Source organism: Canis lupus, chromosome 38, assembly GCF_048164855.1.
Source record: "Canis lupus baileyi chromosome 38, mCanLup2.hap1, whole genome shotgun sequence".
Taxonomy (NCBI): Eukaryota; Metazoa; Chordata; class Mammalia; order Carnivora; family Canidae; genus Canis; species Canis lupus.
This window is the reverse complement of record NC_132875.1, coordinates 22,451,334-22,477,489: the sequence shown is the minus strand read 5'-3', so window position 1 is coordinate 22,477,489 and position 26,156 is coordinate 22,451,334. Positions and strand designations below refer to the sequence as shown.

The following is a 26,156-nucleotide window of genomic DNA, read 5'->3' as shown; positions in this document are numbered from 1 at the left end:
TTTCAATCTCTGATCAGTGTGAATTTGCTAAGTGCTGCCCGCATAGGACAGAGGGAGCTATAGGAATGAAACCTTTGATAAAGAAGAGATGGAGAAACAGGATGTTTGCAGCCAGCGGACAGAGTATCATCACTGAGAGCTTGTCCTGTTTCATTTTGGATGGAGACTCATTTAACCACTCAGGACCTCAGTTTCTTCCCATGTTCAATCAGAATAAGTGGGGGTGTGTTATAAAGGTACCTGGAGCATTGCCAGCTGTGTCTTCCTGGCTTCCCCTCCCCCTTCTCCATACCTGCTCCCCATCTGTCCACCCATCAGTCTACAGATCTGCCTGCCTGCCTGCTTAGCATCCATCAACCGTCCATCCCTGAAGGAGGCAGTGTTGTGAGCTGTTTGGCAGTGCGAGTATGGCTTTGTGTTCACCCATTGTCTCTTTCTTCATCATTTTGGTGCATATGCATGGGGAAGACTGCCTGGCCACAGGCTGGAGAGTTGGTTGGTTCGCTAACTATTCAGACTCTCTTGTCCCCTGCATCACGCCTGTCACCAGCTTATGTCTGTGCTGCCTCCTGAGCAGATCTCATTACCCTTCTTTTTCCATCATCACTGGCATCTCCCCAGTGCAGGCCACCATCAGCTTTTCCCTGGCTGCAGTAATCATCAGTAACCACCTCCCTGATCTTTCTAAAAACATATATCTGATAGTTTCATTCATATGCTCCAGGCCCTTCACTGGCTCCTCCATCACCTCGGACAAAGTCCAGACATCTTTCTCTTCCTGATCTGGTTCCCTCTGCCTCCCCGGCCCCTCTCCTACCCCCTACCCCAGCTGTGTGCTCTTACCTTTAGCACCCACTGTTCCTGCTGCTTAGAAACCTCTTAGGGCCCCTGTCTCTTCTGCCTAATGTCATGCAGCCTCCAAGTCTGAACTCAGGGCAGGAACTCTGTGCTCTTCCTCTCTGCTCATCCTCTTCTTACCCAGGCTTCCCACTCACCATAGTGTATAGTGATGATTTCTTTACCCACCACCTCTTCTACTAAGCCACAGGCTCCTTGAGGGCAGGAACTGTCTTACTCATCTCTCTTTCACCAATACTAGGCACAGTGTCTGGCACACAGTAGGCCTGCAGTATATCTTTGATAAGCCATTTGAAGACCAGCCCATCATTGGAAAGTTGACATCATTAACCTGTGCTTTAAGAAATGGTGACTTAATAAACAGTTGTGGGGCATAGGAAAGAGTTAGCTACAAATAGTCAACCTGACAAGTATGCTTTTACAAACCAAATAACCTGGGCACCTGGTCATTTGAAATGACATCTGATGCTTCAAAAATCATAGGTGCTTATCCTCAGCCACTCCTGTGATGTCATTAATTCTGAAAAGCATCATTTTCATATTTTAACATGCCTAAAATTAGAAAGCATCCTAAAACTGATGGTGTGCATTAGTGATTAGTATGTATCTTACAATTATAATTGGTAGTGCTTTTCTCTTTCCTGGTGGGAGTGAGAGCTTAAGGAAAACGAGTGTAATCCATGGGACGCCTCAGTGGCTCAGTGGTTGAGCATCTGCCTTTGACTCAGGTTGTGATCCTGGGGTCCCAGGATAGAGTCCCACATCAAGGTCCCCACAGGGAGCCTGCTTCTCCTGCCTGTCTCTGCCTCTCTCTGTATCTCTCATGAATAAAAAAATAAAATCTTCCAAAAAAAAAAATAGAAAAGAAAAACAAGTGAATTTGACTCCTGATTTGGAAAGCTATGATCCCAAATCAGGAGTCAAAGATCTGAAGGGCTGTGATCCCTCCCTCTCATTCAGGGCCGGTCAGAGCTTTCGTGACATGAACAGGAGCCAGAAAAGTACGGGCATGGTGGGTAGACAGGTCTAAATCTAAATCCTCCTCTTCCCACACTGTTTTTGCAACCCAGGACACTTTAAATTCACTGCTTTCTTATTTGTCAAATGGAAATAAGCCCTACCTTAGAGTTGAGAGGAGGAGACCAAATAATGAACTCCTGCCCCCACCCCACCCCGGGGCTCTGTAGGTGCTCCATCACCTGACCTATCACGATGATCACTTCTGTTACCATGACTGCTCACCCCTCTCCAAACCTCTGCTTCCTTACAGCCATGGAGCCCATCACTCAGGACAAGCGTGTCTCTCAGGGCCACAACGGTGACCTGTATTTCTCCAACGTGATGCTTCAGGATATGCAGACAGACTACAGCTGCAACGCGCGCTTCCACTTCACCCACACCATCCAGCAGAAGAACGCGTTCACCCTCAAGGTCCTCACCAGTAAGTGCGGGTCCCTGCCCGGGCCTGGGAGCCAGGGGCAGAAGCCCGCTGAGCCCAAGGAGCCCCAGGAACCTGGGGCTGAGAGAAGCCTTGTCCCTAAGGCTGACCCAGAAATCCTTCCAGCTTATTGTCCCCGAGCTACTTCAGCAGCTCTTAATCAACCTCTCTTGATATTGAAGGCTTGAGTTCGAATTGGTCCTCCTCTTGCTCAGTGCTTCTCAGGCTCCAGGGTTAGGCTGAACCACCCGGCCCACGTGGCCGCTGTCCCAGGCCTGTCGAGCCTGCCTCCACCGTCCTGCCTCCGTGTCCTCCGGTAGCTCACCAGGTGCTCCGGACACACACCAGCACGGGAGAAGCGCAGCATTCAGTGTGGTCTTCCGGCGTCTCTTCCGTGCACACAGCTGGAGGATTTCTTTTCTATCTAGTCACCATTTGGTTGTTTGTACTTCTAGCAAAATGCCACAGTACAGAATGTCCAAATCAGCAGGGACCCCTCCCGCCCACAATGTGAACTGTGTTTGATTCTGTGATATGTAGATGCCGGACCCCTTGGAATAACAACATTTTCAAGCTGCAGATTTATGTTCTAGTTGTATGTGTTTTCATTTTTTATTTCCTGATTCTGTTTGGCTGGTCCCAAAGGGAGTCAGCATTTCCTGACCCCGCATAGCATGGGTACCAGGCCCTCTGCAGAAGAGAGAACTGAGTTGTCAGTTCACAGACCCGCAGCTGGGGATCTGCTGGCTTGAAGCTCTGGCTGCAAATCCTTAGCCAGCCTAGGACACTGAATTCAGAGTGGCTGTGTTAGTTTGCACCGTGGATTTGTAAGAGGCCTTCTAGAGAGCGCTTCCCCTGCCCCAAAGACCTTAGTCTGTCTGACTCAGCTGTGAATGCTGTATTCCACACAGGGGACCGTGGTGGTGGGAGAGGCCACGCAAAGGGAGAGGCCATGCAAAGGCCACACTGGCAGCTGCCCCAAGTTAGAGAAGAAAGCCTGAACCCCGGCTTCCCCAAGCCCACATGCCTCTCTGGGGGAATGGGGGAGAGGCACAGGGAGCTGGCTTTTCCCTCAGGACAGCTGGTGGCCTGGTCTTCTTTCCTCAGCAGCCCCTGCCAGTGATGGAAGCTGGTGGTGCCGAGAACCCCAGCCCCCACTCTGTTTCCACCCAGCATCGAGGCAGACCCACAAGAAGCAATTTCCTTCTCATTTCTTCTCCCTGTGACAGTTTTTCTCTTCTTTTCATTGTCTTCCCTTTGCTTTCTCACTTCCTTCCTATTTCCCTCCATCCTTCTTCCTTTCTTCTTTCCACCTTTCATTTTCTCTCTCCTTGAACCCTATCTACTTGCCTCCAGCACTCTCAGCAGCTCTGCAGCTCCCCCACACACTGTCTGGAGTTGGGGTCAGGCAGCCCGCAGTTTGCTAACCAGCGGGATAGCCAGAAACCCCAGGGTAAGCCCCATGTGCTCCTGGCAGTGGACCCAGCTTTGGTCTCTGCCACCCCCTTCTGGCCTTCTTATTCCAGACCCAGGCCCAGAAGGAACCCCTGGAGGAGAAAGTTGGTTGTCTGAAGTGTCTAGTGCACATCAGGAACCTGCCAGCTGGCTGAGCTGGGGAGGACAGTGTGGTCTGCCTAGGACCTCGGAGTGGCCTGCGGGGCCTGGACGGGGCTGGCAGTGTTGGGCAGTGAGGGAGGCAGGAGCATCAAGCAAGATGCTCACCGAGCTGATCCCCCAGACAGCCTTAGTGTCGTCACCTGGATTCCTCTCTGCCTACCTAGTGTGATGCTTCAAGTCAGGCACCTGTTTGGGGACTGAGTCAGGTGACCTTCCACAGTCCTGGACGAAGGCCCTCCAGGTCACACAGGCTAGAGCCAGGGAGGTGGAGGTGGCAAAGAGCCTTCCTCTGTGGAACTAGGCAGTAGAGATTATCAACAACATTTAGAAGTTGGACTTTCCAGAAACACCTTTTTCTCTACCAGAGGAGGTAAGGGCTGTTTGTTTCTTCTTTATTTCTGGGTCCCCTTACTCCACTGAAAACTCCCCCAAATGCCAAGAACCTCCCCCCAGCCCCTCCCAGGTGATGGGAACAGAGCCCTGTCTGCTTCCTGGAGTTCTCCCAGGGGCAGCTTTGGCCAGGAGCAAGTTCTGGGCATCTGAGCCAGCCCAGAATTGGGCACAGTTGCTTAAAATAGCACAGTTGTGCTCTCTCTGCTTTCCTGCCTGGAAAGGACACAGGCTCTTTCTTGTACCTTCAGAACCAGGTCTGGGGATGGGAGGCAAAACAGCCATGCTGGGACAGCTTCAAAGTCTCTCCTCACCGCGGGTTTCCATCACAGTTTGCTCCTTGGGGGAAGAAACCAATCTCATCATGGCTGATTTTGCATTACCTACATTTAAGGAAGGACGGGGGGGGGGGGGGGGGGGGGGGGCGGGGGGAAGGTATCTAATACAAAACACTGGGCGATCTGAAACCATTTTTAAAATTTGTTCTGGGATGCAAAGACAACAGTGGAGTCAGGCCAACAGAGATGTACTTGTCCCACTTTGTCCACACCAGAACAGGCCCCTTTGGGTGCCTTCTGCCACAATAAGAGGTGACCATGGTGAGGGAGAAGGATTCTCTCCTGAGCCAGGCACAGGAGCACTAACCCTGCTTCCTCCTAATGTCTGCCGTCTAAGTGACACTCTTAGGAGTCAGAAAGTCTCCCTGAATTTCTCAGATGTGCTGGAGGATCCACAAGCTGTGAGATCACTTCTAAGCTTGGATCACTTCTCTGCAAAGAGAGCAGTTCTATTTCACCTGGTGGCACGCGAGCTCCGGAGTATGAAGCCAAAGGGCCCATTTAGCTGTGTGCCCTTGTTCTCCCCCAAGAGAGAGGAATGTCCCCTCCTCGAGTGCATCCTCATTCCCCCCTCCCCTCTGCCACCCTGCCTCTTTATTCCACTGCAGGTTGGTTCCCACCCATTGCTCCAGATGAACCCAGGCTGACTTCTCAAACAGGCTCCGTCTTTCCACAGACCGCATCTTAAGGGGGTAGTTCTGGATAATGCAGATCTCCCTACTGGGCGTTAAGCACTTTTGGGAACCCAGACACTACGGGTCCCAGCAAAGAGTGCGCACAGCCTCTGCAATCAATTCTAACAGTTGATCTGTCTTCAAATATGCAAATATTCCGGCACAGCGCGTCTCCTCCCTCGAGCGTTTGGACCAAGCCTGGCTTCCCTGGGCTGTCTGCTTGGCTTCCAGTCGGCTGTACCCGCCCCTCACCCCCTTGGGGACCGTCAAAACTTGAACCCAGTAGCCAGACAGGGATGGCGGTAGAATGAAAAGCCTAGCCTTGGCAGGCTTAAGTGCCTTATTCCAAACTGTCTTTCACCAAGGATTAAATGCCCAGGGGTCTTAATTACCTAACACTGGAATCAAAGCCACCAGTCTGCTCCTGAAGAACCCAAGCCAGTCTAGGAGCTCTGAATCTCCAGCTTACTCAGAGGGCCTTTCCCATCCAAGTGTTGGACTTCTAGCCCATTATACGCTCTGTCCTGCCCAGGCTCCCTTTCTCTTCCAAAAATCTGAACCGCAGCCTGGTTCTCTCTGCCTCCCGAGAAATTCTGGCCTCCTCAGAAGAAGGCCTTTCTGCCACTGGAGGCATCTCAGAGACCAGGATGGTGCCCATTGGTCAGGTGGGGGAGGGCTGCTTGCTGCTGGTTAGCACATGATCGCTGGGCACGGCCAAGAGTCCCTCTGTCCTTCTCTCTCAAATTATGAACTGTATTTCTTGGACTGTCTTCTCTCCCTGGCCTCCCACCTTTGCATCTTAGTTCCTGCCCAAGGAGGGCTTTGCTCTTTTCCTCAGGGATCACTCACATTCCTTTCTCTTTAGCTACCCCAGGAGCTGGCCTGATCCAGAGTCCTGGGAACTGAGGATTTTGATGGGAAGTTGTTCAAAAGACTACTACGGGATGCCACTAATCCTTATCTCATTTGTTTGAAACACAGTAGGATCAAGCCATTAAAGGTCAAGCCTAATTTCTTTCATTAAAAAGAAATTTCTTTTATTATTGCCTTCTTTTGCAGGATTTAACCTTTTCTTCCCTTTTTTGGGTTGTTTTATGTTGCTTATTCTTCACCAAGCACATTTCCTTTCCAAATATGCCGTGTCTTTCCTTTGCAAAAACACCAGTTGTTTTCGTGGCTTTGCATTTCTGTTGTTTGCCCCCTGTTTATGCCTCCACAAGCGCTCTGTGGCCTCCTGTTTGCTCACCCTCTTTTGTTTATTGCAGACAACCCCTATAATGACTCGTCCTTAAGAAACCACCCTGACATGTACAGTGGTGAGTCGCCGTGGTAACCTTGGGAGTAACCTTGCCTGTCCTAACCCCAGTTCTCCTAACCTGACTGATACCGTGTCATTAACTCACTCGGGGTGTCAGGACTGACCGTTGCCCAGACCAGGGTGCTGAGGTGGCCCCTTCCAGACACTGCTCTCCCGGAGGACAGTGGCCAGTTTGGGAGTTTGAGGTAGCTCACGTAGTGGTTTCCCAGCACGTGCAAGCCTCTAGTCACTGAGATCTGGACAGGTTGGTCAGACCAGGGCAAGACTTCAAAAGAGATTCTTGGCGAGTTCAGTAGAAACACAGGAATCATAGGACCCAGTGGTGGATGGATGGAGAGTATCTGAGGATAGATGAGTCTGCACAGTGAGGGGGGAAAAGGAAGGAGGAGGTTTAGAGTACACGAAGGAAGCTTTGTGATATATTTAGTTAACTCTTAAGTGTCTGGATGTGAACTGCCTGCCTTGTAATCTTGCCTTAGTTACCGGGGGGCACCCCTTCACAAGCCCCATGTCTCTTTAAAATCCCTTTGGAAAATATGAATAAGAGTCCAGCCCTGAGTTCTCTTTTGAGGTAAGTATAAATGAAGATGAGCCATGCCTGGCCTCTGTGGCCTGAGTTGCTTCTCTGCTCTGGCAGTGTGTGCAAATCCAGTGCCCACCAGTCCACACACTTGCAAGTTGTGGAACAGTTTCCATGAGGCATATTTCTTTATTTATTTATGATAGTCACAGAGAGAGAGAGAGGCAGAGACATAGGCAGAGGGAGAAGCAGGCTCCATGCACCGGGAGCCCGACGTGGGATTCGATCCCGGGTCTCCAGGATCGCGCCCTGGGCCAAAGGCAGGCACTAAACCGCTGTGCCACCCAGGGATCCCCCATGAGGCATATTTCTAACTCATCACACAACTGGTTGCTCAGGCTGAGTAGTAGAGTAATTAGCTATTTACACACCTGAGCCACCCCCGCCCCCCACACACTCCCCCGCCCCCCCCCAACCCCCCATGGCTCGAGAATGTCTTGTTTTCCTTGAGCAGCCAGAGGGAACGTCATTTGCTGGCTTTGGTGAGGCAGCTGGCCCCCATCATCACTTATGCCTCAGAAGCTGAGGCTGCAGGTCCCCAGGGGTGTCATTGTGGACTCAAATAGATAGGAAGTGTCTGCACTGAGATGTGCTAATATAAACAATGATCGTAGTCTGGAGCGGGGGATGGGAAGAGAGTGAGAGTGAGAGCCCCGGAAAGAGGCAAAGGCTCTAACTTGACATCAGGCGGCTAGAGCCACACTGAGACTCTGCCAGAGAGATTTACTGCCCAAGGAAGCAGGGGACCTTTGTTGGATTTGGGGCATTGTTTGTTTTCAAAATAATGGGGCCCAACCACCATTGTGTCAAGAGCGGCCAGAATATTGGTGTGGAATGTGCCTCTCTCTAAATTGGATTTCAGGTAATCTATTATGGAAGTATTCTTGAAGCTAGAGCATGTCAGAGCCAGAAGGTCCCTTAGAGACCATCTGATCCAAGCACCTCACTTTGTATCAGATAAACCATTCAGGGGAACATGCATGTAGAATTGTTTTATCAATGGGATAAGTCTGAGTGATTCCAGCCACTTAAACTTTGTGACCAGTTATAGATGTGACTATAAGTGAAGGAGTGGGAGTTCTAAGAAACATCCAGGGCTGTGAAACCAAGCAAACTTTGCAAGAACTCACGTGGAGATCGACCCGTTCTCAATCCAGGGTAGGATGAATGAAGCTGACCTAAGCATGAAGCCAGCTGGAAAGGATATAAAGTCAAAGTGAGACATATGCTGAACAAAGCACACCAAGGTGAATGCTTCTAGAAAGAAAGAGAAAGTGGAAAGGAAGGAAGAGAAGGTCCTTCCTAAGTGAAGGGCTGGACATAGAGGCGTAACACAGTGAAAAACGCCCAGTGATCTGTCTGCTTGGCCTTGAAATACGGCATGTCTCATAGCGGTAGGGCCACCCCATAACTACATTTTATTCTAGTGATTTCTACAGTGGTTTGGCATCCTTTAAACATATGCCAGATGTCCCCTGACCTGCCGAGTGGCAGGGGGAAGCTGGTCTGAGATTGTAGCTTACCACGTAGAATTCACCCAGCAAGGAGACAAGGACGAGAAGAGTGGGCATTCTGAGGTAGACAGCCTGGAATTAAATGCAGGCTACAGGAGGTGCCACTGAGTGGCCTTGGGCAAGTCATTTAGTGTGTGAAAACTTTAATCTCCTCATCTGTAAAATAGGTAGATGACCCACCCCAAAGTATTGTCATGAAGATTAACCAGGATAACGCGCATCTGATTAGTATGTGTTAACACATTATTGGTACTATTGGCATTGAAGGGAATACTTTAGTGTTGAGTGAAGTTAAGATGGACACAGAGAACTTGAAGAGAAGCTTGCTTGTTTAGCAAGCACAATTATAGGAAGGAAGTACTGTGGAGGGAGAAATTTTAGGGCAGGCCAGAAAAATGAAAGCTATTCAGATCATCAGCTCTGCTGAGAACTGGATCAGAAAAAAAAGTTCCAACTATTGGATAAGGGATTTGGGTCAGACTTATGGAAGAGACTTCCTGGCAGTGGAAGGTATCAAATGTTGCTAGACAGAGAGTTTTTCTCGTCTTCTGGGATTGTTTGCTCAGCCATTCCTGGAGCCAGAGAGGTGGATGAGATGCCACAGATCCAGCCCCATGAGTTCTTAATTATGAGACTTGAAAGCAGCAAATGGGGGATTCACCTGCCCCTAAAAGCCGTTTTTGGCAGAGGTTCTCAGATATACCTGATACGTTGGACTCTCTTCTGCTAACCCGGAGTACTTAACAGATGGGAGCAACTCGGGTTTTCAGCAACCTTGACCTTTCCTCTTGCAGGAGTCAAGCAAGACGTTTTCTCATCACTTTTAAAGCTGGGGTGGTTGAGGCAGTGTCATCTCTCGATGTCTCCCTACTAATCAGATTCCCTAGAAATCCATGATCCCACTCTTGAGCCACAGCTTAGGAGAGCCAGAAAGGACAGATTGTCCTTGGGTTTGAGATCAGAGGGGCCCATGGTTGGAAGCTCTTCCTGAATACACCGATGCTTTGGCATCTGGGTTTGGAGTTTGATCAGCTATTAGGTCTAGCCCTAGCCCTGGAGATCGGGGAGAATGAGAGAAGCATCATCAGGCTGGACAGGCTGAGTCCCCACCTCTTAGGAGGGTATGTAAGATCACACCCTAGGAGACTGTCATCCTCCACCATATAGAGCCCTAGAGAGTAATCACCTTTGTCTTGGAGATTCTTTCTGGGTCACCTCCTGGGAAAGAAATTAGCCACCTTCCCTTGGGAGCAGTGGCCCCCAAAGCCGCCAGCTGGATTATCCTTCATAAATTTTTTATATAAATACCTCGTGCTGCAGCTGACCACATTTCTTCACAACCTCCCCATTTGGGTCCAGCTTCTCATCCCTTAATGATACCACATGTCACCCTGACTCCTCTTCAAGCTTTCCATGGCCTTAAGAATCCATGGAAATGGATTCTTGGATGCCTTGGGAATCTCTTAATTCCCAGCCCAGCTTCTTTCTCTAGCATGGGCCTGAGTTTATTTGATAGCCATCAAGGAGGGATAGAATCTTAGCTGAGTGGAAGAGGCTCACCAGAGCAGCTCACTAAGACGCTAAGTCTTTCTCTATTGCCTCTTTTGCCCTTGAATTTTGGTTTTCTTTGGTTTGATACTCCCAGAGCTGGCTGTCAGGAGGGACAGATGGGGTATTCATCTTTAACGAGGCGATATAGTATAGCTATCAGAGCACACACTTTGGTGCCAAATGGCCCACAATCCAAAACATAGCGACATAGCAGGCTGATGACCTTGCCAAGTCTATGGATTTCTTTGAGCCTCAGTTCTCTCTGCTGAAAATGGAGGTAGTACCCCCCACACATACCAGGTTTGTTGTAAAGATTGAGCATGACTATGATGTCTAGAGAGAGCTGTTAGCATGGGCCCAGCCCATTATGAATGCTCACCAAGTGGTAGCCCTGATTATTATTTCTGACTTTTAGGATGTTCTTCCCTATATTTTTGAACTTTGGCTTGTTTCCCAGTAGCTTCTCTTCCTTTGGGATAATTCTATGGTTGCTAGCCCACATCCTACAAATGAAGTGCTGCTGTAACCTTTTTATGGTCACAGCTACAGCACGTCAAGGCACTCGCAGCGAGACTCAGCTCGCTTCTCCTCCTTCCCGTACTTCATGCTTTGCTGGTCAAGTGTGCTTATGGTGCTGCATGCTATGGTGTGAATTAAATGTCCACAGGGTGGCAGATTGGTTTCTGCAGATTCTGTTCCTGTGTGGAAGGAGTATGCCAACTGGGCTGGGTCCTCTTTCACATGGTCCCAGGGCTCCCAGCCCTCGAAAGAGTCACCAACCTGACACCAGAGTCTCCTGCCCTGAAATATCCTTCTCATAGTTCCCTTGACCTTGTGTTATCTTGACTGTTTTGGTGATTCCATGATAATGGGTGGGACGAAGCTGCTGCTTTGGTGTCAAGCTTCCTTGGTACTGAGAGCTGGCTGCTTCAAGAGTCCTAGATGGTAACCGATTAACCACATAATGGATTAACCTGTTCAGTAGCCGCTGTTGTATATGTGTGTGCTGGTGGGACACATGAGGACATCTTACAGGAAGAGAAATAACACATGGGGTAAACTGTTGCCTTCTTTTTTGTTCCCGTCTTCCCTTGAATTCATTCATCCCACAAACACTTACTGAACGCTTGCTATGTGCCACATATTGTGCCAGCCACCTCACTGTGTATACGTCTCGTCATTTCTTCCCCTCACAAAAGCATAAAGTAGACACCAACTCTGTGACACGAACTCCCCAATACCTAATGGAGAGACGCTGAGTGCCTCTAAGACAGGAGCTTTGCTGATCCAGCCAGGCACCAGCCTGTCCAACAAGCTCCTTTAGGAGTCACTGGTGTCACAGAGACAAGAGTTCCCCTGCCACTCTGTCCTCACTGCCAGGACCCGTTAAACAGCCCCCAGCCAAGAAGATGCCTTTGTTCCCACTCCAGGCATCTCTGACCACTCCCAGCTCCTGGCAGTTCTGCCTGCCTTCCTCCTCTCACTTCTCCAACCAAGTCTAAGACCCACTGCACCCATGGGTAGGCTCAGCTTCTACCTTTAACTCTTCTTGTTTATGACCCTATGCCTTGGGGCAGGGGTGCCTCCTCTGGCTTCCCTTTGCTTTGGGGTTCCTGGTTGGAAAAACCCTCGCTCTTCTCCCTTCCGTCTTACCCATTTCCATAGAACTGTGCAAAAAGCTCCCCGGGAGAGGTGAGGCGCAGGTAAGGTGGGGTCCACCGTACTGGGGGTGTGCCCAGACTTGCATGACCCCGTCCACGGCCAAACAGCCATCCTGGCCATGTGGATCTCTGTGAGCCACCTGGCCATCAAACCCTGCATGCTTGTCACTGATTGCTGACGTGGCTGCTCCAGCCTAGTTGAATTGTAGATCACCTCCTCCATCTTGGCTGCCACTTCCCGCTCCCCCTCCCTTCCCCCTCCCCCAGTCTCTCACATCCAATTAACACTCTCCTCCCAGCCCCATTCTAGAGTCATTAGTGAGGAAGCAGAATGGTCTTGGCCCCAGAGTGATTTCCTGTCATCTCTGCTCATTCATTCTCTCCATGTCTCTGCTAAACCATTAATAATGCTGCTTGCATCTCTGACTGTTCATCTGGGTCTCGGTGGCTTCATCCCAGCTCCTTGCCTCCAGGGTCCCAAAGAGCAGGTTATCTGTCCTGTGGCCCGAGTATGTGCCTTCTCGTTCATCCACTGCTGCTGAGACGGCCTTCCAGGGGGGCCACCACATTGGTCTCTAGGGTCCCAACACAGGATGCTCAGGGGGTAAACCACTTGCTGCTCAGGCAACCTCCTCCTCCTTTCCCAGGAAGGAAGGGTTTACTGAACCGGGGAGGAAGCTGGACTCCTATTAGATCCTTTCAGAATTTAGAGCTGCTCAAAAAAAAAAAAAAAAAATTTAGAGCTGCTCACACACATGTGCCAGTGGGGCCAGGGAGCCCCGCGCTTCCTAACACACCTCTCTTAATGTTGCCCCGGCCCTTTGGGGGGAGGTTCAGCTGGGAGGGTCTGGGGCTTGGTGCCTCTAAGGGTAAGGGGCATGATGACACTTCTTTCTAGCCTGACCGCTTTGGCCTAGCTGGGTCAGCCCTGGGCAGGAGGCTCATGAGAGCATCTTCTGTCCTATTTCAGCACGAGGAGTTGCAGAAAGGACACCCAGCTTCATGTATCCCCAGGGCACAGCGAGCAGTCAGATGGTGCTGCGTGGCACGGATCTTCTGCTGGAGTGCATCGCCTCTGGGGTGTATGTACAGCCCACACCCCCACTCTAGTCACTCTCCAGGAGGAGGGGAGTAGGAATTCGCTCCTTGCCACAGTTTGGGGGGCAGAGTCAGAAACAGGCCCGAGCAAGGCCTCTGCAAAACATCATCATTTCCCTCCCGTTCTGGCTGTCTCTTTTATGGGTAACAAGGAAAGGAGGTGGGTAGGTGTCTGGCATGTGCTAGAACCCCGGGTGACTTTATATTAGTCCCTCAGTGCTGTGTGGCCTAGCATCCCCTCTGTACAGGAAAGATCTGCTGTCAGAGGGCATGCATCCTTCTGGGCCCCAAGTACACTTCAAGGATGCCTGGGTGCCTCCAGCTCTGTAGAAGAAAGCAGGGTCGCAGCTGGTGATATGTCCCCATTTCCCACTTGGCCCCCCTCCCAGCCCCACGCCAGACATCGCATGGTACAAGAAAGGTGGGGACCTCCCATCTGACAAGGCCAAGTTTGAGAACTTTAACAAGGCTCTGCGTATCACCAACGTCTCCGAGGAAGACTCTGGGGAGTATTTCTGCCTGGCCTCCAACAAGATGGGCAGCATCCGGCACACGATCTCGGTGAGAGTAAAGGGTACGTTGTGTGTATTTCTCATTATGATGATTTTGCCAACCCTACACACCACAACCACCTTTCACTCTGCAGGGGGATGTGGGGGGGGGGGGGTCAGGGTGAGTACGGGAGACCCAATAACACACTGGTTAGTGGCAATAGTGATCTGCCAGGGATAGCGTCCCCCCCCCCGTGTGTGTGTGTGTGTGTGTGTGTGTGTGTGTGTGTGTATGTGCGCACGCGCATGCTCACTGGGTATGAGGGGCAGGAGATCCATCCTGACCATCCCCCAATTTTTTGCTGTGCCTGGGGCTCCCTCCGCAGGTGAATTTACCCCAATGGGCCATTCGTATTTCACACCATGCCTTTCTTTCATTTTGCATTCCAGTTCACGGTGTGTCGTCTTAGCCCTGTGCTGTGTACTTGTGCATGGTTCTTTCTTTAAAATGGGAGGTTATCATGGCACAAATTATTTTTTAAAAAATCACCTCACTCCCTTCCAAAGCATAGATGGCCCATCTGAGCTGTTGCAGGCAGTAGAGCACGTGCCTTTACGTGTCCCAGCCACAGGTGGTGGGATGCACCAGTCACTCCTCAGCCTGGGGCTGACAGGATGATTGGGACAGATGAGGTCTAATACCAACAGTGCAAGAACTTTTGAAACACACGCTCAGTTAATTTTATGACTTTGGTTTCAGTACTACACTCAAACCAGGGTTTTTTTTTTTTTTTTTTTTACGATTTTATTTATTTATTCATGAGAGAGAGACAGACAGAGAGAGAGGCAGAGACACAGGCAGAGGGAGAAGCAGGCTCCATGCAGGGAGCCCGATGTGGGACCCGATCCCGGGTCTCCAGGATCAGGCCCTGGGCTGAAGGTGGCGCTAAACCGCTGAGCCACTGGGGCTGCCAAACCAGGGGTTCTTAACCGTTTTGGGGGTGTCAAGATGTTTGAGAATCTGATCCAAAGGAACTTCTCAGGGAAAAAATCCACATATCCACATATTCACAATTGGAAGGGATAGCCAGCTCTACTCTACCCAAAGCCCAGTGCCTAAGAATGCATATGAGGCCTTTTCTAAATGGTCTGATCTCACAGCAATAGCAGCAGAATCCACACAGGCCGACCCCGGGTGCACTTTACCACCTGCGTGGCTGGAGCCCTTGAGTGCACATCGTGGATACCCATGGGGTTCTAAAAGCGTCCTCTGTCCAAGCCTCCCCTGAGAATTCTGATTTAGTAGGTCTAAGATAGGCCCCAGTGTCCATGTTTGTTAAAAGCTCTTCAGAGGATTCTAACGAGCAGCCCTAGTTTAAAACTATTGTTCTGTGAACTCAAAATAGAGCGGGCAGCATGTGGTGCCACGTCAGCCGCAGGCAGGCAGGGCTGAGTCATCCCATGAGGAGGAGCCCTGGGCAGGTGGTGAGGCCTTGGAGCTGGCACTCAGGGGCTCCTGCCTTCCTAGTGGGAGCCGGTCTGGTGTCTCCTGCCTGCCCCGTGCCATCTAACTCCACTGCCTGTGCTCTGCTTGCCTTCCAGCTGCTCCCTACTGGCTGGACGAACCCAAGAACCTTATCCTGGCTCCCGGTGAGGACGGGAGACTGGTGTGTCGAGCCAATGGGAACCCCAAGCCCACTGTCCAGTGGATGGTAAATGGGGAACCGCTGCAATGTAAGTAACAGTCATGGTCTCACCTGGCTCTGCTGTGTCTCCTATCAGAGGCTCCAGATCCCCATCCCTGTGGGCCAGCCCCAGGTGTACCAGAATGAGGTTCAAGAATAACCCCTTGGCTCCTGCTTCTGGAGCATCCCAGATCTTTGGACATCAAGAGGCAAGGAAACTGCCTCATCTGTGTGTGAGAGAACAGGAAACCTGTGGTTATGTTCCCGTATTTAGGGAGCATAAAACTCCCTTGGGTTTTTCTTGAATCTTGCATTCTGCCCTAAACAACCGCACAGCCCAGTTGAAGGTCTGGAGACTGGGTCTGCATCTGCGGAGAGCCAGCCTCTGAGTGGCGATGGGGCTTGGAAGGCAGAGCAGAGCCCAGTAACCCACTACCGTTAGTGACCCAGGCCTCACTCTCTGTGGAGGGCAAAATGAGAGCCAGGTCAGATATGAGGAAGAACTTCCCCACGAGAACAAAGGTGAATGGATGCAGTTAAGGGCTATGCCCAGATTTGGGGAAACTGAGTCCTACCCAATGGCTAGAGTAGGTGCCTCCAGGGCCCCCTCCAGCCAGGGCTCTTGGTCAGGTTTTCCCATCGTGTCGTGTATAGTTGCATTTACTTTCTAACGTGTCCTGGCGGGTCTCTGTAGGAATGCAGCACACTGCACCCTCTACTGAGCACAAAGCTCCCTCCCAGCCAGTGTCCTTCCCCTGGGCACAAGCAGAGCTCCGGACATTGCCTGCCCTCTGCTGTTCTCCCCGTCCTGACAGCACTCTGAGAACAAGGCAGACTGAGGCAGCAAACTTCACGGCACCATTGAATAAATGCAGAGCCTGGGACCCGCAACTAAGTGGTGGCCCTGGAAAGGTCACCTGTCAGTCAAGGGGGGGTGGCTGAGAAGAAAGTTGGGTCTCTGAGAATTGCCGGAGGGAGGAGGCATTGAAGTTGCTGGGGTGGACTCCTTCGTGCCTTTTTTGCTGACTGGGGACTTGGGGACGGGCGATAAGGATGCTGACTTCATCTTCACTTCCTTCTTGCTGACTCCCCAGTTCCGGGCTCAGACGTGGTATCTGTGGCATGGCGCCTCGGGGGCCAGACCCCACGTTGGTTCTTTGCCCACTGCTGCCATAGGTCTGGGTGATCTTGGGTGAGTTCACGACGATCCAAGCCAAGTCACCTGGCTTAGTCCAGAAACTTTAGAGAGGAAAGTCACCTTCTAGTGAAAGATGAAAGAAGTGGGGGTTCTTTACATTTCTAGAAAACTTTATGTGTATAGCTTATTATCATTCTTTTAATAACGCTCGTCGGAGTGAGGAAGGATGGGAGTAAATCTCCCCTACTTGACAGAGAAGGGAAATGAGGCCTAGAATTTATTGATTTGTCCCAGCCCCAGATAGACATGTGAGTGGGACTGAGACCCCACAGCCACTCCCCAGCATCTGCTCTCCGCACCCCAAGCCAGCCATACTTGAAGAGTTGCGGGGGGAAAGGTCCTCTGTCCGTTTAGGATATATTTCTTGGGACAATCGGGTAGCTTTGGCAAATTTAAGGACTCATTCGGTTTCAACAGGCATTGGCTTATTGGTTGAACTCTGAATGTTTGCACAATGCTCTGTTCAGAGGATGGGAAGTTGGTAGACTCCATCGAGTTGACATTTCTTTGTCCTTTTCAAAACATTTATGTATATGCACAATGGATTAAAATAATTAACAGCAACAATAATCAGTGCGTGCGTGCCGGGCCTCTGCCAATGACTTGAGACATGCATTAAAATCTCAGGTTATCCTCATAACCTGAGGTGATGTGTCATCTCCATTCTGCACACAGGAGGCTGGAACTTAGAGGAGCTGAATGATGCTGACAGGTCATATGGTTGGAATTCAAACACCTTTCTGTTTCCACACCTGTCAACCACATCTGCCCAGCTGTGACATAGGTCCAGCAGGGATTCACAGTCCCACTGAACAGACTGAGAAACAGACTCCAGTAGGTTTGACGATGGACCCAAAGTCACAAAGCTAAGGAGCAGTGGAGCTGGAGGCTGGGTCTTCTGGGAGCCACCCCGGGCTGCTGCTTCCAGGGCACCCAGTCATCTTAGGGAGCCCTGGCCAGAGCCCCAAGTGCCCTCCACCCTGCCCCATTTCTCACAAGGAGCATCTTTCCTGTCTGTAGCGGCACCACCCAACCCAAACCGTGAGGTGGCCGGGGACACCATCATCTTCCGGGACACCCAGATCAGCAGCAGAGCTGTGTACCAGTGCAACACCTCCAACGAGCATGGCTACCTACTGGCCAACGCCTTCGTCAGCGTGCTGGGTGAGTGCACCCCTCCACCTGGTGGAGCCTCCCTGGGGCTTGTTCCTGTCGTGGGGCCCACTTTCTTCTCCAGAGGTCAGCCAGGCTGGGTGGGGTAGGAGAGCAGTGGGGTGGAGGAAGCATGGAGACTGAAGATGGATTTTCCGGGGAGGATGGAGGACTTCGGATCTGGGTGTGCAGACTGTTAATTCCATATGAGGCTCCTATCTCCAGATGAGAGGGTGGGGCCTGTCTCACCCCCTCCCCGTATCCACGCCAACTCTGTGTTCTCGGTGGCCTCAGGGTGGCCTCTGAGTACTAGTGTCACTTCTAGATCCAGGAGAAGGCAGGGGCAGCTCAGAGATACCTTGGGGTTGTGAAGGGGCAGGTTCCTGTTTGTAGCGGCACCACCCAACCCAAACTGTGAGGGTTTGGAACCTGGTGGATAATCTGGGAGACCCTTTGCAAAAGCTGGATTGGGTGGAAGGTAGGTTGAGGACAGATAGATGAGCTCCCTCCTCCCTCCCCAACCCTGGGAGGTTGCAGGGGATCCCTGGGTGGCTCAGCAGTTTAGCACCTGCCTTTGGCCCAGGGCGCGATCCTGGAGTCCCAGGATCGAGTCCCGCGTTGGGGTCCCAACATGGAGCCTTCTTCTCCCTCTTCCTGTGTCTCTACCCCCCTCTCTCTCTCTATCATAAATAAATAAAAATAAATAAATCTTAAAAAAAAAAGGAGGGAGGTTGTGGTGGGGGGTGAGGAACAGGGGTGCTTGGAAAGCTGCTGTGCTGCCAGAGCACATGGAAGACCCTGGGGGAGGGGAACTGGAGGAGCTAACCCCCACCAGCCCCCCAGCCAAGGTCCATTCTCTGGAAATTGTAGACGTGCCACCCCGGATGCTGTCACCCCGGAACCAGCTCATTAGGGTGATCCTGTACAACCGGACACGGCTGGACTGCCCATTCTTCGGGTCTCCCATCCCCACACTCCGATGGTAAGTTCCAGACCAGGCCTCACCCGGGGGGTGGGGATTCCTCTGGTTTATAGCACTCGTTACCCTCCTGGCCCAAAGTAGGGTATTCAGTGAGACCAGTGAGCCTTGTAGGGTGGAAGCTGGGAGAAAGCTGATCAATCATCGACGTCAGCCCCATTTCTATGCAGAGAAGAAAACCGAGGCCTAGAAAGGGCCAGAGACTTGCCAGGGCGGCCCAGCAGTGGGAGGCAGAGCATCGGGGGCTCGGGGCTGCACACTGCTCTCTCAGTGTGCTGTGTGTCCCGCTGTTCTGTTGTGAGGTTTAAGAACGGGCAGGGAAGTAACCTGGATGGTGGTAACTACCACGTCTACGAGAATGGCAGTCTGGAAATCAAGATGATCCGCAAAGAGGACCAAGGCATCTACACCTGTGTCGCCACCAACATCCTGGGCAAAGCTGAGAACCAGGTCCGCCTGGAGGTCAAAGGTAAAGGAGAGGTTGGTAGGTAGAGGCGGGGTGGGGCAGGCAAGGAAGCCATCTCCTCCAAGTGGTTCCCGTGAGCCATTCCCTTTGAAAACACACCACACATCACGTCAGATCCCCCGTGGGGCCCTCCCGCTGGGCTTCTGTGTCCTCACAGGGCTTCTGGCCGGCCTGGGGGCCGGGAACACAGAGTTCTGCTCAGTTCAGTCCCCGTGGGACTAGGAAGGGAAGCTGGAGACCCCTACCAGCACCCTGCTACCCCCCCAGGAAGTGCATCGTAGATTCCCCAGCCAGAGAGAAAGGACATGGGGATTGTTTCCTCCTTGGAATTGCCCCTACTAGCCCCACCACCACCATTCATACACCTGAAGGTTCTTTCTGCCTCCTCCCGCGGTCCCTCTAATCTTGAGGCCACACGTGTTTCACTGCGTGGCCACGCGGGGTGGGGGGCAGAGGCCTTGCCGATGACAAGCTCCCTTGGCTTCTGCACAGACCCCACCAGGATCTACCGGATGCCTGAAGACCAGGTGGCCAAAAGGGGCACGACGGTGCAGCTGGAGTGTCGGGTGAAGCACGACCCCTCCCTGAAGCTCACGGTCTCCTGGCTGAAGGATGATGAGCCTCTCTACGTAGGAAACAGGTTTCTCTGCTCCTTCCTTCTCTCTTCCTGGTGTGAGTCCGGGCCATCTTCTTCCTCCTCGCTCTCGGTGACACACGGAGGAACCCAGGGACGGAGAACCTGTGGCATCGTGTCCCCCAGGAACTGCCACGGAGGGGGTGGCAGCATCAGTACCTCCCCCTCTCCCACCAGTTCTCCCCCTCTCCTCTTTCTCACTCTTTTCTCTCTTCCCTCCTCTCCCCTCACCCCTTTGCCTCCCGCTGCCTCCCTCTTCTGCTGGGAGCACCCCCATCCTCAGCCCTACTCGCAGTGCCCCTGGTGTCCAGCAGAGGGCAGGGCTGGCCCGAGCCGCCTGCCACCAGGGTGTTAGTGGGGCGCCTCAGCCCACAGGCACTCAGGGTGCTTTTACTAGACCTCACTGGCCTCCTATGTCCAGATTTAAGTGGTGTGGTGGGAGGGGAGGCATTGAGAGTGTCCAAAAGTCCCGGCAGATATCTCTGATGTGCAGTCAGTGATGGAGGGGGATGGAGAGCCCTCCACGGGGCTCTTTGTTGTTCCCCCCACATCTCGGAGGGTGGTTGTGCAGGGCCCTGAGGTTGGGCATAGGGAACGACTGTTTCCACAATCATCTGGCTTTTCCCAGGGTGTGCTCTGCAGGCAGGCACAGGCCTTGTGCACTCCCAGCTTTCCCGGCCCACCCTGCTCTGTGGTGTCCACCTCCCTCCTCAGGAGACAGTTCAGAGGAGCGCAGGACAGCTGGCCTGAGCCTGGGTGCACAGGCTGGCGTGGGCTGAAGGGAGAGCTGGAAGTAGGGGAGGAGGAGGGCTGCCAGCCTGCCTTTTGGGGGGTGGACCTAACCGTGCCCTGATTTGGGGGGGAAGAGCACAGCATAAGAAAGGCAGCAAGGAATAGATAATAGGCAATCTGAGGACAGTGAATGTGAGTCTGAATGTGATCAGGGCCACTTCTGCTTCACCCACTTTCCTTTTCCCTTCCATCAAGCACCTAAGTGCTCCAGGTAGTGGTGAAGACCATGGCCCTCTCAAATCATGTCCCCTGCGAGGGGCTGTGGCTACCCTGCCCAGCCTGTGATGCTTCCCTCTCACTCACCATCCCCACTCCAGGGAGAAAGCAGGCAGTGCCCAGAGCTCCCCTGCACCGCTCACTGTCTACCCACTCGCCCTCCTCCCAACCACTCCCTGGTGCCCCTGCAGGATGAAGAAGGAAGACGACTCCCTGACCATCTTTGGTGTGGCTGAGCGGGACCAGGGCAGTTACACATGTGTTGCCAGCACTGAGCTGGACCAGGACCTGGCCAAGGCCTACCTCACCGTGCTAGGTAACTGCCACTGCTCGTACATGCTCTGACCGCCTCCCATCCCACCCCTTCCCAAGGTCAGAGAAGCAGTGAGCCCCACACAGGTCCCAGGACATTGCCTGTGGTCAGCCGGCTGGTCAGGGGTGGTGATCTCCTGCCCTTTGATCTAAGAGTTAGGAAGCTGCTCCTTTCAGAACAAGCTGTGCTGGACACCTTGCCTCCTGAGTAGAATCATTAACTCCCCCAAATCCTCAACTGATGGGTGCCTGAACGAGAGGGGGAAGGTAGATGAGGGATTCTTCTTGTGATAATCCATACCGACTTTACAGCTACCTCCGTACCACTACGTCAGTTAAAACAATTCATCATTGAAGCAAGACTGAATTTTGAGTCTGTCCTGCCAACACCCTCTACTAGCCTCCCTCCCCCTCCCACCCTGCTCCTGTTTCCTTAATGGGATTTTATAGGGCACTCTGCACTTAGCAAACCGATTTCATCTTTTCTTGCCCTGTGTCCAAGTCAGACTGTAAATACTAAACCGTCCCAACCCCAGGGGAAGACAGCCTTTCCCATCCAGGGAAGAACATCCCCTGGTGTCCCCTCATCACCTCTGTCCTCTCTCTGGGCATCCTATTGCCATTACTGTTGGTTCACTCTGTCCCCTCTGTGGCGGCAATGCAGTCGCTGAGGATGGTGGTCCCAGGCACATAGTGGCATTGGGATGGGAAACACACAGTCCCCTCCACACTGTCAGCCATGGAGGAAGCACAGGGGTGTCTCCATGGAAGCAAAGGTGAGGGTGTGCCTAGAACACCTCAGCCCAGGGCAGCCATTCAAACCTCAGCCACCTATTCCCATCCTACTAGAACACCTGTAATCCTGGATAATGTGCTAACCTGAATAACCCGTCTTACCTTTGCAGCTGATCAGGCCACTCCAACTAACCGTTTGGCTGCCCTGCCCAAAGGTAATTTGTACTAATCACAGGACCCCTTCCAAAGCCCTCTCTAGGTAGCTGGGAGGGTGGAGTCCGAGGAGGAAGGTGCTACCGGACAGGAGGTACCACATGTAGGCAAGTGGGTCACACTCTCCACTCGCTGCCAAATCTGATTCCTTTCAAAGGTCCTGCCCCTTACCTCCCAGCCCTGCCACAGCCCTGCTCCCAGCTTCCTCGGAAGTCCTTGGCTGCTCACCCATCCCTTCCTTGTGGTAACCTGTTCTCTCCCTGCCAGCTGTCTCTCTCCCTGCACACTTCTCAGGAAAGCCCACGTGCTCCAAATACCTGTAGGCCCATCTCGTTTGCAGCCTCCCCACCTCTGCTGCTGCACACCCGTTCACAATCTGTATTCACACGTGTGCACACATACACGAATGTGGGCTCATGTGACCCACCTTCCAAATCCTCCCAGTTACCAGCCAGAGTTCAGAAATAACTGGCTCAAGCAGCCAGGATGGGGAAACATCACACATACCCCATCAGTCAGTAGTGAGGTAGCTTTACCCCCAGGCCAAGATGGCCCTTACACCCACCAAGGAAATCCAGTGAGAGAGGAGCCCCCAGTCCTGTTTGGACGCTTGCTGATGCTCTTCTGTCCTCCTGTCCATCACTGAAACTCTGGATTAAGTCCCTATTTCCTCCCTGGCCTGGTGCTCAGCCTTTGTCCCTCCCACACTCCTAACCCAGCTGCCTTGTTCAGCTCTCCAAACACCCGCTGAGCTCCTGTAACCTCAAAGCCTCGGCACACAGAGTAGAAGGTAATTATCCCCAGAAAATGAGACCAAATCCCACACTTCCTTGCCAGCTTCCCTAAAGGTTGCAAGCACGGGTCTCATGAAAAGGGCATCATTTTCCAAATGCTCACACCCTAAGAATACCCACCCCTAAGAAATGGGGTGGGTCGGTCCCAGTTCTCCCTACACCCTACATCCTTTGATGCTCTTTTGGGGTGCTGAAATTTTAAGTCTCCCCTTTGTTCTTCCTCAGCCCCCTGAGGGAAGGGGGTAGTCCCTGTGCTGACCTTTCCAGGCAGGCCAGGGCTGTTTTCCACTGGTGGTGACCTCAGCCCCTCAGGGGCCCATCACAGGCCAGAGTCCAGGGCTGGGGCCAGCGCAGGGCAAGCTGGCTCTAATTCGGGAGTCCCGTGTGGTGTCTTCTTCCTCTGCTGCCAGGACGGCCAGACCGACCCCGGGACTTGGAGCTCACTGACCTGGCTGAGAGGAGTGTGAGGCTGACCTGGATCCCAGGGGATGATAACAACAGCCCCATCACAGGTCAGCCAGGGGCCCCGCACTCCAATCCAGGAAAGAGGGATGGATGGCGGCCTGGTTTCTGGGAGCAGCCAGGGGCCTTGCCCTGGTTTCTGGTCCCGCTTCTGCCTCCCTTGGCGCGTGCCCTGGGCTGTTCACACAGCGCACAGAGGCCTCGGGTCCCCTCAGTGTCTCGGGAGGAATTGTCCCTGGGTCTTCGTCTACCCAAGGCAGAACGTTAAGACTAGCGGCAACCGCGAGGGAGAACCTCACAGAACTCCGTCAACTCAGCTCCCAACCAGCACTGTCTTCCTTGCCCACTCAGACTATGTCGTCCAGTTTGAAGAGGACCAGTTCCAGCCAGGGGTCTGGCATGACCATTCCAAGTTCCCAGGCAGCGTCAACTCTGCCATCCTCCAGTTGTCCCCATATGTCAACTACCAGTTCCGGGTCATCGCCATCAACGAGGTGGGCAGCAGCCATCCCAGCCTCCCCTCGGAGCGCTACCGGACCAGCGGGGCGCGTGAGTACCTGAGGGCCGATGGCCCCCAGTTCCTGCCCATGGAACGTGGGTGGGTCACCTAACTTCTCCAAGGTTGGACTTTCTCAGCTGTGAAACAGGGAATAATGACAACACCGCCTCCATCACGGGGCTGTGGGGAGGCTTTTGTCTGAAAATGCGGGTTGGGTACCTACCCTGATGCCTGGTGTGTAGCTAAGTGCACAGTGAATGCTAACTGTGATTATTATTATTAATATCCTTAATAATTCTTGACGATCTGCTTTAAAGGGAAGTGCTATGGCAAAGATCGGCAGGAGAAAAATATAATCTGGTGTTATGTCAGATTTCTTTTTCCTATCATGCTTGGGTAATGTTTAGATTTCTGAAAATATGCCCGCTCATTGAGAGTGGAGCTGCTTCCCCAAAATGTTAAATGCCAGGGATAAACCAGTCTGATATTAAATTGATTTAGTGGATAATCCATGGAGGGGATAATCCATATTGAATTGGCTGTCGGGACCATCCAAAGTATGGGAAGCCTTATGATAAATGCTGTCTGGTGAGGGATTAAAATTCAAAAGAAATTAGCCCTCCTTGGGGGAGGTCTAATTTCTTGGGGGTGAAGTCTTAGTTAGGGAAGCATATCATACACCTGAGAAAACAGCAGAGCAAGTTTGGTTGCCTGTGGGACTGAGGGCACAGAGAGATGCTGGGGAAAGATGGGGCTGGTCGGCTGGGAGGGAGAGAGGTTGCTCCCTGCCCCTGGTGGCACAAATTGGACTTGACCTTTGCATCCACTTGGGTTCTAGCCCCTGAGTCCAATCCCGCCGACGTAAAGGGAGAAGGGACCAGAAAGAACAACATGGAGATCACTTGGACGGTAAGGGTCCCTCTGTCCCCCTTGATGGGCCCGCTGTCTCGGCCTTGAGTACCTGGGAGCCCTTGCTCTTTATGCCCCTGAGACCCCAAGGCTCCTGGACCTCCAGAGACTAAACTAGAGCATGTCTAAGAGCAAGAGTTAAGACAGGAGATGGGAGCAGAGGTGACCAAAGAACGTAGCTAGTTTGGCAAAACCAGAGAGAGTACAAGCAAACTAAAATGGTCTTCTCTCGGAGAGGGAGGGGTTTAGGGGGGCCTCTAGGAAAGATTTGGCCTAAACATCTAGACCTAGTTTGGGTGTGTTCTGGGGTCCTCCCACTGGAGATGGCTGGGGGTAGAGGGGAGACCAGACCCGAGCTGCTTTCCCTGCAGGCTTTCTTTTAGTCCAGGAATGAAGATGATGCAAAAGCTTCCCTACAGGCCAAGATTGGAAAAAAAAAAAAAAAAAAAATCTCTATCTTGGCTCACTGACTATATTTTCCAAACCAAAATTGGGATATGTGGTCTCAAAATGACTTTTTTCCAAACCACTTCCAAGTCTGAGAAATGCACATTTAGCCACTGAAATATTAACATTTCTGTGCTGTCACCATGGGTAAGAAGCAGGGAGAGACAGCATGTGGGATCGTGTCTATCCTCATCCTTCTGAGGGCTTGATCTCACAGCAGCCTGGGCAGCTGGGCTGAGCCCAGGTTCAAGACACTGGGGCTCGTCTTTAGGACCTTGCAAGGACCAGCTCTTGGTCTACAGCTCTGTAGGGTGGGCTCCCATGGGACAGCTTCCTGGACCAGGCCCTTAGGGAAGAAAGAACAGAGTCACACACACCCCTTAGGTGCTGGGAAGGACAGGACAGTCACACATGGATTCGGTAGAACCCAAGTCAGTTCTGGAATTCTGAGTTCATTGGTAGTGGGCATGCTGTGGCTGGCTAACCCAAAACTCATCCCTCTCCAACTTCAGAGAATATTCTATTATTTTCTTGTTTTGTTCTTCCTACTGATGCATCATCACAGGAGAGTCCTGTTGGACATGCAGCTTTGGCTCCCTATGGACTTGCAAATGTGGGTGGCTCTGGGAGTCAGAGTGACTAGGTTCTTGAGTGTGAAGCTCGTGTCACAGAAGAGCTACATGCTGCTGAATTCATAAGACTCTGGGCGTTGGGGGACTCAGTGTGAGGGTGGCACGCTCTTCCAATGCTGGGCAGATCGGGGCAGAATGGCTGGCACAGAAGGAGGGTGCAGGCTGTGGGTGGGCCTGGGTTCCACCCCTGCCCTCCCTCTCTCCCTGCTCAGCCCATGAACGCCACCTCTGCCTTTGGCCCCAACCTGCGCTACATCGTCAAGTGGCGGCGGAGAGAAACTCGAGAGACGTGGAACAACGCCACAGTGTGGGGCTCCCGCTATGTGGTGGGCCAGACCCCTGTCTACGTGCCCTATGAGATCCGAGTCCAGGCCGAAAATGACTTTGGGAAGGGCCCTGAGCCAGACACTGTCATCGGTTACTCCGGGGAAGACTGTGAGTACCCTCCCCTGCCCCAGCAAGGACCCACACAGCTGGGCTGCACAAAGCCAGCCTCACAGACC

General features: G+C 52.4%; 1 protein-coding gene across 20 annotated transcripts in view; it reads left to right on the top strand.

The window, feature by feature from the left end:
• NFASC (neurofascin) overlaps nucleotides 1-26,156 on the top strand; it is a 181,436-nt gene that overhangs the window by 117,171 nt on the left and 38,109 nt on the right. For 12 of the 20 annotated variants that reach the window (XM_072814744.1, XM_072814732.1, XM_072814739.1 and 9 more), the window contains 15 exons: nucleotides 2,129-2,299; nucleotides 6,581-6,631; nucleotides 12,910-13,021; nucleotides 13,427-13,611; nucleotides 15,131-15,262; nucleotides 17,432-17,575; nucleotides 18,434-18,545; nucleotides 18,845-19,011; nucleotides 19,501-19,648; nucleotides 20,842-20,966; nucleotides 21,868-21,912; nucleotides 23,115-23,216; nucleotides 23,518-23,715; nucleotides 24,504-24,574; nucleotides 25,866-26,088. In XM_072814744.1, coding sequence (XP_072670845.1) covers nucleotides 2,129-2,299; nucleotides 6,581-6,631; nucleotides 12,910-13,021; nucleotides 13,427-13,611; nucleotides 15,131-15,262; nucleotides 17,432-17,575; nucleotides 18,434-18,545; nucleotides 18,845-19,011; nucleotides 19,501-19,648; nucleotides 20,842-20,966; nucleotides 21,868-21,912; nucleotides 23,115-23,216; nucleotides 23,518-23,715; nucleotides 24,504-24,574; nucleotides 25,866-26,088 — 1,986 coding nt within the window. The remainder of the gene's footprint in view (nucleotides 1-2,128; nucleotides 2,300-6,580; nucleotides 6,632-12,909; nucleotides 13,022-13,426; nucleotides 13,612-15,130; nucleotides 15,263-17,431; nucleotides 17,576-18,433; nucleotides 18,546-18,844; nucleotides 19,012-19,500; nucleotides 19,649-20,841; nucleotides 20,967-21,867; nucleotides 21,913-23,114; nucleotides 23,217-23,517; nucleotides 23,716-24,503; nucleotides 24,575-25,865; nucleotides 26,089-26,156) is intronic. The other 8 variants (XM_072814750.1, XM_072814747.1, XM_072814745.1 and 5 more) reach the window with 3 other exon arrangements.